At 35.8% G+C, this 12,190-nt stretch overlaps 1 protein-coding gene across 1 annotated transcript in view; it reads right to left on the bottom strand.

Annotated features, from left to right (window-relative positions):
* LOC106130252 (uncharacterized) overlaps positions 1–12,190 on the bottom strand; it is a 167,671-nt gene that overhangs the window by 77,146 nt on the left and 78,335 nt on the right. Inside the window, exon 3 of the mRNA XM_060945898.1 lies at positions 1,648–1,728. Coding sequence (XP_060801881.1) covers positions 1,648–1,728 — 81 coding nt within the window. The remainder of the gene's footprint in view (positions 1–1,647; positions 1,729–12,190) is intronic.

Here is a 12,190-nt window from a genome sequence, read left to right as displayed (position 1 = left end):
ACAGTTATATTCTTTCAAATTGATATTTATTAGGTAGGTGATTACAATCATAGTTTCTACAGATATAGGAACTAGGCAAGAAATGTATTCATAATTACAAGAATTTGCCTTACTACGAGTGCTACAATGATTAGTTCAAAGTGCTACGAAAATAATGAGCTTGCTACGAGGCGTCTACGGCGTAGCGTGTCACAAAGCGTGGGCTGAAAGATGCTGGATGTAGGGCGCCACCATAGAAATCGAAATAATATAAAACAATAGAAACGCCATATTGTGCCATAAGGTACTTTGTATGATCTACCTCTTTTTTTCATGAATTTTGAAAAAGCCGAATTAGGGATAGGCAAATTCATGTGGGTTAAGTTCAGCAAAGGTTTTGGAGGTCAGACAGGAATTTCTCCACTTAAGATTTTTATATATTAATTATGGTCAATAACTGAACCACGGGCTCTACTCCAGGAAGGAGGGGATGTATGGTCTTGCCAGGAGAAGGAAGAATAATGAAACGAAAGTAATAATGTCGCATCTTCTTGCAACTCACGCAGTTTTCTACGCAGTCATAATAATAAATAAATTCTTTATTTCTGCACTATGTTTTTTACACAAACATAATTTTGATCGGAATCTTCTTTTGAATAAATTAATGTCTATGTTAGGGTATCCACTCTTCAATAAGAGTTGTAGGTAAATAATAAGTACATGTATTATGCTGTACAAAGCACTAAAAAAACTTTACAATATTGATCAGTTCATCTATAAAAGTCAGGCAACAATAAATCAAAACTCAGAATTGAGATATATTTTAAAACTGTGTCCGATGGTGAAAATTGCTATCAGTTGCCGCAACACGTTCACCATAATACTTGCCACTTCTTTAGTCTTGCATTATTCCGAATTCTATATACTCTACATAATTCGGGTCACTGCAGCTAAGCTTGTTCAAAGTCGGAAGTCAAAGTGTTTCTTTGCAGTGTTTTGAGAACTTTAGCGTTATGACATGATGACGAAATTTTGTTCTAGTAAGAAAATATTCATATATTTACAGATTCGAAATCAGGATTCTTAGTAGTTTTGTAATTAAAATGAATATACCTTTATGTTGATCAACCAGACTGGCCGTTCCGTGTATATTAAAAAAAATAGAATTTATAAGATTCTTTAAGGTGGCCCTATTTCTCTCAATTTTGCGTATTCCCAGTCTTTGCTCCACCACTATGCTTTAGGGTCTGGGGTCCGCTAAATGTCTGTATAGTTTGGTAGCGTGATATTCCCCGACGCGCCCTGGGTGTTCACCTTAAGAGTACTACAGCCTTCACCAAGTAACTCGCTATCTTCTCTTGGCTACTTGTTGGTGTCTATAGCTTATTTTTAATTTCCTCCCACCCTAAGGTTGACTGGAGGAGATTGCTTTAGCTAAGGCGGACTCCTTTGTACCTCATTAACTACCTACCTGTGTTTTTTTTCTGTTTTTCTTTTTCTTATGGTGCAATAAAGAGTCTATCTATCTATCTAAACCCACAACCTCTTTTAACTTGTAAAGCTAGTCCAAATATAGTCTTTATTCTATCATTTTTTTAATTATCTCTCATCCCTCTAACCTGCGACGTTTTACTAAAACGCCACATTTTACAATAAATATGCACATACCTTCATCATCTGTATCCGTTCGGAAACGCAGTCCGCCCGCGCCGCCGCCTCGCCCTCGTCCACCGCAAACGAACCCAGGTACTGTAGACAAAATTGTAGCATCAGTTTTGTATTTGTGAGAACCCTTAACAATTCGCGATTGTGGCCAATAAAAATGTATTATTCGATTGGGATTGTGAACTACCCATTCTCGATTTCATGAAAATATGTGTCTTTCGTAATATGAAAATTTGCAAATATTCGAATATTGTTATAAGTAACTAAAATATTATAACGTACATATATATAATCACGTCTTTATATATTTTAATCCTTTCGGGGTAGATAGAGCGAACAGTTTTGAAAATACTGATAAACCTCGTTCAGCTATTTCAAGAATTGAGATTCAAATAGTAACAGTAACCTGTTACTAGCCCATCACCTGAAAGACCATTCGCAAGTTTATAAGCATATCCCTTAGTCGACTTTTACGGCACCCATGGGAAAAAGATGGAGTGGTCCTATTTTGTTATATTGGTACCAGAAAGCACACACTACTTCTTTTATTGCAACAAATGTCTAGTTAGAAAAATGATAACACAGAAGATCATGGTCCAAAGTCAATACATAACAGAAGCATACATTCCTTTTCTGTACAGATTTAAAAAGCCAATCTAATTAAAGCTTTAGATCTTAATTTAAGGTGACCTAGCAACTTGTCGTTATTTAAATCTAAATTCCATCATAAATCACAAACTGCAAATGATCATTGAGTCATTTCTATACTATTTACTGTCCACAACTTAAAAGTTTGCCCTTTACGTAATACACGTGACGATATATTATTGTACTAGCTACTACTTCGCGTAACTAGTACTTCGCGTGGATGGTTTATTTCTCCATTTTGTGTAACTCTGACAATGACATCTTATAAATATCTATTGGACCCAAATACAGCTACTATTATTGTATGTATGTTAGTATCCATGAGAGCCGATAAAATAGTAGAACAATGTCGTTGAATTATCTGGGAACGACACTACCGCCGCGGGGGAAATATAGCGCGACCCTCGGATGCACGGCAGAAATGAGGTTGCCACACATTTCCTCAGAGATCTCGTGTGCTTCACACTCCGGGATCCTGACTCCTCAGGGAAAACAAAACTGGATTCGAAATCAGGATTAAAAGGTTCATATGTTTGACCTATCAGTCTTTTCAAGATTGTTGGCTCTGTGTACACCGCGAGGGATATAGACGGGACTGTATGTATGTATTATAAGGTTGATGATGTTAATTCATGTACTTTTTAATACGTGAATATCAGATTGTTACATTTTACTCATAACTTATAATGCTAAGGTTTGATAAAAATAATAATATATTTGTCAATGTCTTTATAATGAGAGTGGTGGAGTTCAAGTCATCAGAACAAAATAATATTTATTTAAACAATTTAGCACACATCTTTCCCAGAAGGGCAGAGACTAAATCATTCCTTACTTACATCTTTCGTTGCATTACATTAATCATTCTCTTTATGGAAGCTCATTAGATAATAACATACATAAAATCTCGTCTCTATCTCTTACGAGGCAGACAGAGCCAACAGTCTCGAAGAGCCTGAAACGCAACGTCCTTTACATTATACTTTAAAATTATTTATTGTATAGTAGGGGTTAATATATTCTTTGCAGTGTAAAATCCGAAGCTAATCCCCGCGTCGCGCCTGCGGTAGCCTTCCTAAGTTTTCCTCGACCACGCGGATTAAAAAGGTTCATTATTAGGACCTACTCAAGTAAGTAGTTTTATGTTTGATAAAACTGACTGATTTAGGGAAAGAAAATCTAGTTCCAATCTTCTTACTGAAATATTTTTTATATACCTATATAATCTTCCCCTGTCGAAATTGTAAAAATTTAAATAGTTTAAGTAAGACAATAAATGTGACATTTTACTAGAAACTTTACAAATTAAATGTCGTCGTCGCATGCGTTTTTGCGCACTGGTCTCATTTTATTTCTGTCTTATTGAAATAAAAGCGGTATAATATTATTAACATACATACATATAATCACGTCTATATCCCTTGCGGGGTAAACAGAGCCAACAGTCCTAAAAAGACTGATAGGCCACATTCAGCTGTTTGGCATGATAGAATTGAGTTTCGAATACTGACAGGTTGCTGGATTGTCGCCTTAGATAAGAATCCCAAGTTTATAAGCCTATCCCAAAGTCGCCTTAACGATGTCCATTGGAAAGAGATAGAGTGGTCCTATTCTTTTTTTCTAATGGTGCCGGGAACCACACGGCAAATTAATTAATATAATTTAGTTTCTCTTTATACTATTATTACGGACGCCATCTATTGGGTGGAGCGTAAACTACACAAATCATATCGGGTTTCTAAAATGTTAGAAGTTGAACCCTTCAGCGGCGCTTCAGCGCAAACGTTGCTTGCTGAATCTTCTAGCAAGCGCTGCTAGATGGCGCTAGTAGTCAGAAATAACAGGAAGCTATATTTAATAAAGAAATTTATAACTTAATAATTTTTATTATGATGCTGAAAACATGAACTCAGCTCTTTAGTCGGCGAACTATCTTGACCTTCAAAATGACAACTCGTTCTTTATTAAATTAAGTAGTAAGTAATTAAAATCAAACCTTCTAAAAGTTAATAGAATTTATCTAAATAAATATTTCAGAAAAATCCATTAATTTCAGATATTTATTTACAATTTGTGATAATGACATAGATATATTATTCCCTTTTATCTATATTGTAAATATTAATCTAGGGTATCTAAAGCTTCATCTTTGGAGATATATTTCAGGCGCTGGGCCTGGCAACCTGTCACCATCTCAATACCATTAGCCATGCAGAAGACCGTGGCCTTCGAATCTACTCGAGACAATAAGCTTTGTCTACGCCGTCATATTGTAATATGGAAATAATATATTGTACTTATTATAAATCTGAGTAACATATTGGATATGTCTATATATGTTACTCAAACTTGTAGGTACTATAAGTGAAATATATTATTTGCATATAACAAAATCAGGGACTTTCTGGCGAAAATTCAGGGAATGAAGTGTGTAAGGATCGGGGGAAGTGGAAAGACGTAGCCTCTGCTTACATCTCCGGGAGAGACGCGTGATTTATGTATCAAGTACGTTCTTATGTACAATAATCTTATATTCGTTATGTCATTAATAAGATCTGTCAGAAGGTCTGATCAGTTGCCTGAATGGGCAGGTTTCTTCACGATGTTTTCCGTTACCGTAAGAGCAACGGTTAGTATTAAAACTTATGAACTTAACTTTGAAAATAGTCATGCGTCATACCTTGTAGTACCTGTGTTTAAAAAAACATATTATTTTTTATGGAAAAGTTGATATTTATAGATTCCATTTCCCAAGCTTGCTACAACCCTGCACTGCTTACTTATTTTGCTTTATCTGCATTCATTTTCTTTTCATATATGCTCATCGATATAGGATAGGTACGATCGCGTTCATATCTGCAGTCATAGTTTTAAAATTCTTACGGGTTAAAATAGCGTGCACTGTGGTTCCACTAGATACACACACACATGCATATTTAAAAAGAATAAATATTCCATCAAATGAATACGGTCTTTAATACCAATGATTACTAAGTAAAACAGTTTATTATTCTATGACATATAACAAAACAGAAAGAGACGGTAATCAACGATGGCCGAACTGGGCCCGATTATTGTCGATCGAGATATCGTCGTCTCTCATTATTTGCATAAGATTTGCCTATAGAGGGAAGCCTGCGACTGCCAGACTTATGTCATTTCAATAAAGTTGAAAGTTTGTCTGCACACGACCCTAACATAGGTAGTGGTTCCTTTGAAAGTTATTGGGTAGCAATTTTATTACTTCGTGTGTGCAAGTGAGATCTAAGATATATTAGATAATCTCGCTTGCTCACACTCGTTTGTTCTAGTTACTAGCGTTACTTGGATTCCGAAGTTATTCAAGGAATTTTTGTCTATTTAAAAAAAAAATATTGTTACTGACAATTTTTAATGTTTCAAGGTGCCATTTGAACTAAATAACTGACTGACTAACTAACTAACTGATATCTAAGAATTACAATACCCGTGTCTTCAAACACGGAAATCAGCAAGAAATATTAAACAAGAGGGAGCAAAATAAAACATTCAATAATTAAAATTAGTAAATTTTATTGAAACAGTTTACCTATAGTTTTGTTTACATATTGATGATTATATAAAGGTATACATAAAGCATATTACAATAATTTACTTCTCATTTACTTATCTCCTGTTATTAAGGTTACAGCTTAATTATTCGTTTTCATAAAGAAAAGATATTGAAGCTGTCCTTAAAATACTATCTAAGTAGTAGTTTTAATATAAACTGGCAGAACCTTTCACGCACTATATGGACTCGATGCACAGGGTAGTTGTCTTGCACAAATGATATTGTTGGCATATCATCAATCGGATAAATACACCGCACAGTTGGTAACATGGTTTCTTCCAGCACTTGCACATAATGAGCAGCTGTAGGGCGTCCTGCTATCCACATCTGTTCTCCAGGTCCAGCAGCACTCATCCAGCCCCACATATTTACAGATATGCGTCCAGACTCCATATTTGGCACAATATTTTTTTCTTCATACCGAGTTGCATTTCGTCGCCATAAATGAAGCCTACCGTGTTGCTATGACGTAAACGAACTTTTCGTCTGTAAATATCGCTTTGTTCCAGTAAAAATCCAAATACTGCCGAGCAAATTCTAAATGTTTTTGCTTATTTATTTCGGATAAATACGGCTTTCTTGCTGGCTGTCTGTGGAATAGTCCCTCACGGTGCAAACTCGACGAACAGTAACCACTGATGTGTCGAACTGTTCCGCAAATATTCTGGTCGGTATGAAGCCATTATTTTCGTACTGTTCCACCATGGATCCCCACTGTGTGGCGTGTCGCTGTGTTGATTAGCGGACGACGGCCGCTGCGCGGTCGACTTTTTACACTACCCTCTTCTTGATGGCGCGTTACCCAACGTTTCAACGCTTGTTGTTTATTGTGTTATTTGTGTGAATGTGTGAGTGACAGCGGTGACTGCAAGCTATAAAGTTTTGCGAACTATGACTGCAATTATGAACGCGACCGTACACTTGTACATTTCGACAGAAAACATTCAAATGAATATTAAACACAAAACTATTGGAGGTATAAGGAGAATAAACTTCCAATTTTGCAACAAATGTAATTTTATAATACAAATAGGAATTCAATAAACAACCAAAAGCAATAATCCGCTGTAATAACCTGTCGCGTGCAGCAACAAAACAAATGAACGGAGTTTGACGTCATCTGCACAGAGCTCATCAGGCCGGGCCGCTAAACTAGGGCGATAACAGAGATCGAGATTATTTCCAGAAATTCACTTTATGTGGGCCGTGGACGCGACGTGAGTGAGGACCTTAGAGCAACGAAAATAGGAGAAATGATTTATTTTTAATGTTAAATTTTTAATAACGTCGTTTATCAAAATTGGAAAATCAGTATCGCGTTATGTTTGCGTTTTGGAAAATGAACGGTGCGCTAACGAAGATACTTTAGTATTGACATTGATAAGTTAAAACTACCTACTCAACTCATTATACTAAATATGATTTATGTAACAGAAAAAACAGTATTTACTGCTATTCAAGGTTTACGTGACATAAATAGGAAAAAATATGGTCTATATTACGTTATTGTCTAACGTCATGTTTATGGTATTACAAAGGCCCCTTCATATCTTCCCATTGATGTCGTTAGAAGCGATAAAGATGTTCTTCTTGTGCTTCAAAAATGATTAAACATAGGTTGAGTGCCCCTCTTAACGATATCAGATACTACTTCACAATCGTAGTCGCGAACGCAACGCAAAATAGACAAACTGCAAGAATGTAGTCATGTTCGGATAATAACAACAACATTGATACTAGGCTCCATTTCCCCATTTCCATTATCTAAGTGATACTCGTAACTAGCATTCCCCTCCCGCGCCCCGCAGGTGACATCCCGGTCCTTTCTCAAATGGAAAAGGTTACGTTGAGTACCATTTATCCCGTTCCGGTCTAAATGTGTCTGGTATTTTAGGCATATATGCATATTTAACAAGTTATATGGGTTTTGTTTGTGATTCTCGGGTCATTTATTTTGAGAGAAATTATTTATAGTTAGAAGTAATGCCTAATAAAGCATATACACAAGTTAAAACATAATACCAGCTATTGACAGTTTGCCTTCTTTTCTCTGAAAAGCAATAACATTCCATTCCCCGTTAAGTTGACCCAAGAGGACATTATAGGACCGATGGAGTCGACAGTGGGCACGTGAATCGGAACGGTATTCGTGAAAAACAATGAGAAAAGCCTTCAATTTTGAACTGCGTCCAATCTTACGTTCCAATCCTTCGTTAATTTAAAACTCGCCGATAATTGTCCCCTCTTGACCCACTTGGAGAAATATTTAAGGGTAGCGTACGGGAGGCTGTATAGAAAAGTGAAAACAAAAGCGGCACTCACATTGAATATTTACTACGAATGATACCTAACCTAATTGTACTTACGCTTTAGTAGAACTATTTTTGACTTGAAATGAGGAAGAAGAACAAAGAAATGATAAAATAATAACTGTTTCATTTCTATTCTAGGGGGAACACTCTTAATGTACACCTTGACAATAAAATGAACTCAGCAGTTAGGGCTATGCGTTGATATTCAATCAATCGGTCATTCAGTGTCCTCTTTTATATATTCAAACTAGCTGTTGCCCGCGATTTCGTCCGCGTAAATTATCCATCGCCTAAAAAAGAATCCCAAGCCTGTAAGCCTATCAAATAGTCGCCTTTTACGACATCCATGGAAAAGAGATGGAGTGGTCCTATTCTTTTTTGTATTGGTTCCGGGAACCACACTGTACTAAAGTAGACTAACAAACCAAAAATCTTTTACGTGAGAATTACGCATGTTATGTGCGGCAAAACCAAAAAATATTATCAAACTGATTTTCTCTTATATTTATTTATTATAAGTAGGTATTATGCTGTCGTACAATGATAAATGACTTAAAATTTTAAATTTCGTAACTTATTTGCCTTGAGTTCATTCAAATGTCGATTACTTTTTTTTAATGAACCGATTTTGATGAAACAAACTTTAAATGTTCTTTTGAGTTGAAACAAAGCAATTGGTGAAAGTTTCAAGTAAATCGGTTCAGTACTTTCGGAGATAATCGTGATCATACATACAGACAGACAGACAGACAAGAAATTAAAAAAAATATATTTTTGCTTTCTATTATTAATTTTAAGTGTCCCTCTACCCATTTCAGTCAAAAATACTAAATGTACAGACAAAATATTTTTACTGTTTTATTATATGTATAGATTATGAATGCAGCTAACACGTGTTTATATTGTCATATGCACCACAATAATATGTAACGCCAATCGTGATTTGTGTGTGGAGCATGACGCGGCCGATAATGGTCAGATTATGTGCATAATTGACATAAATCAGGCCACCCTGAGCCGGCGACGTGGTCGAACTGAAAAAGTAGGGTTTAACCGTTTTTTGGTGAGTATCGGAAAATCTAGTTCCGTGTATTATTCAATGTAGTAAAAGTACTAAGAGTCTATATTTTTGGAAAATTTTCCGCAAATTTGCGGGTTTTTTTAGAATAGGACCATTCCATTTCTTTTTCATGTGTGTTAAAAGACTACAAAGAGAGTAAAAGCACATTCATCTTGTACATCTTTTACTATTATTCAATATGGATCTCGTTTGCAAAGTCGAGTCGATTCCTGCTAAAACCTGGCTCGCTGGAATATGATTAGTGATGACTTATTACTGACCCAGTCTACTTAAGATCAAGAGACGCGCTCCAGGCCATGATCACGTTATCCCATGCGGGGTAGGCAGAGCCAACAGTCTTGAAAAGACTGAATGACCACGTTCAGCTATTTGCCTTAATGATAGTATAATATCAAAACTATTCTTCCTTGTGATTCCCGGCACCAATACAAAAAAGAATAGGACCACTCCATCTCTTTTCCATTGATGTCGTAAAAGGCGACTAGGGGATAGGCTTACAAACTTGGGATTCTTTTTTTAGGCGTTGGGCTAGCAACCTGTCACCATTTGAATCTCAATTCTATCATTAAACCAAATAGCTGAACGTGGCCATTCAGTTTTTTCAAGACTGTTGGCTCTGTCTACCCCGCAAGGGATATGGACGTGGCCATATGTATGTAATGTATGTATATGTTACGTAGATCAATGGATCGATAAATTTCCTACCTAAGCAAAAGCCAGTGGTCTGAACTGACACGTAACAGGACACCTGCGTGTCACGGAGCGTGTCAGTTGATAATTGTTTGTATAACTATGTCCTAGGTATAATTAGCGCCCCAGGAAGGCTAATGGAGCGTAGAATTGCGTAACAGGGTGAAATGAAAAGTGTAAATAGACCCGTTTTTTTGGATTAATAAAGATTTGTTGGAGAAATCTTCAAATCAAAATGCAAATAGCTTTTATATTCAGTACATTGTTAAAAAAAAACTAGTTGTCGAAGCCTCCTTTTCAGTGTTTAGATGCCCGTGCCAGAAGGCTCTTTTTTGGCTTTAGCATCTAAATCTTATCAAACATCTTAAGCGGGATCTATATCTTGAAAAGACTTATAGGCCACGTTTCGTTGTTTGACTTAATGTTAGAATTGAGATTCAAATAGTGACAGATTGCTAGCCCATCGCCTCAATGAAGAATCCCATGTTTATAAGCCTATCCCTAAGTCGCCTTTTACGACATCCATGGGAAAGAGATGGAGTGGTCCTTTTCTTTTTGTTTTGGTGCTGGGAACCACACGAAGCATTAACATACATAAATTAGCTGAATGTTTATTACACAGTCATAAACAGCGATACGTTTGTTTCGCTACTAACAGACAACATTGTGTCGCGATATGAATCAAAACATTCCTGAACTATGGCGACAAATGGCTCGTAATCTCCTTTTTGGGGAAGAATCAACGGATATCTGACTATATTCCTACGCAATAAGGTTCTATGTTCGTCAGCTGATAAGTTTAGGAGACACAGATGTAGCGAATAACTTTCTGCCGTCAATCTGCGACCAATATTGCGCGTGTCTATAACTGTTTGGATCGATATTACTAGGTTTTACAGTCAACATGAGAGGAAAATATAAAAATATTCGTATGTATAGGAAGCCAGGAAGGGTGCCGTCCTTCGTATGATAAATCGGGTGTTAGGGTGAATAGGTATCATCGTGTGCACAAGCTTCTTTCTTCATATTTGTCCTTTAATAAACTGCACATTATATTTCATCTCATACTTTAACGTCTCTTGATATTACTTGATTTACTAGAAATTGCCTTAATATATTGTAGAAGTAGCCTAGGTTTGAATTCGGATTATTAACTAAAAGTAATCATATAAAATTTCATTCAAATCAGTCAAGCTGGTTAGCCATAAAAGTGTAATAAATAACCCGACAGACTTTTGCATTTATTAAACTGGTACGAATATAAGTAACGAATTCAATAGCATAGGTTTAAAAATATGAACAGATTTCAGATAGGTATGAAATTACTTTGAATGCTTTAATATTATTTAGTACCAAAATAGTGCCAAACTTAAAATAGAAATTCAGCTCTCATAATGCACAATTTTAATGTGAAAATGTAGGATTTTAATTACCGTAAGCGGGTCGAGAGTTCTCTTGATACGAGTTATACAAAGTATATACGAAACTGTAAATAGGTTTTCCTAAATTAAACTAAGCGCTATTTAGTGCGTACTTCATTAAGCAACACATGTTTGAATGCATACATACATATTATTACGTCTATATCCCTTGCGACGTAGACACAGCCAACAGACTTGAAGGACCGAAAAGACACATTCAGCTATATGGCTTTCTAATGGAATTGATATTCAAATTATGTCAGAAGAAGAATTCAAATGATCACAAAAGAAGTATGCATATGCAATTATCAAAATATAATTATGTAGTCTCTGCCTACCCTTACGTTAATGAGGAGTCATTTTATGCGTGATTGTATTTTGCTTTTGTGGTATTAAATGCTAAAAAGTCCATTGACTCCGAACATTAGCATATAGATTAGTCAGTGATATTGACCCTGGCCCTGACTGTATTTTATTGATTAAGAATGTGAAGACCGACGCCCCGCCGCGCTCATATAACCATATCAAATATTATAACAATGTTTTGCTAATATTTTAAGGAAAAAACTCTTAAAAATGTGATCCAATTAAAATTGTACAAAAATTGTAACTGTGATTTTTAGTCAGCAAAATTTAAGTGGTCTTTTAATCGTTTCGAGGCTGTAGGCTCTGTCTTCCCCGTAAAGGTTAAAAAAGGTAAGATTATATGTATGTAAAATTTTGGTTTAGTTGCCGAGTATTAAAATTATCTACCTTACAAATTCTATGTTTTTTTTCTTGACTTTGTTTTATGTAACTAACA

The sequence above is a fragment of the Amyelois transitella genome, chromosome 9, assembly GCF_032362555.1.
Source record: "Amyelois transitella isolate CPQ chromosome 9, ilAmyTran1.1, whole genome shotgun sequence".
Taxonomy (NCBI): domain Eukaryota; kingdom Metazoa; phylum Arthropoda; class Insecta; order Lepidoptera; family Pyralidae; genus Amyelois; species Amyelois transitella.
Note: the sequence above shows the minus strand (reverse complement) of the source record. Positions and strands in the feature narration are given on the sequence as shown.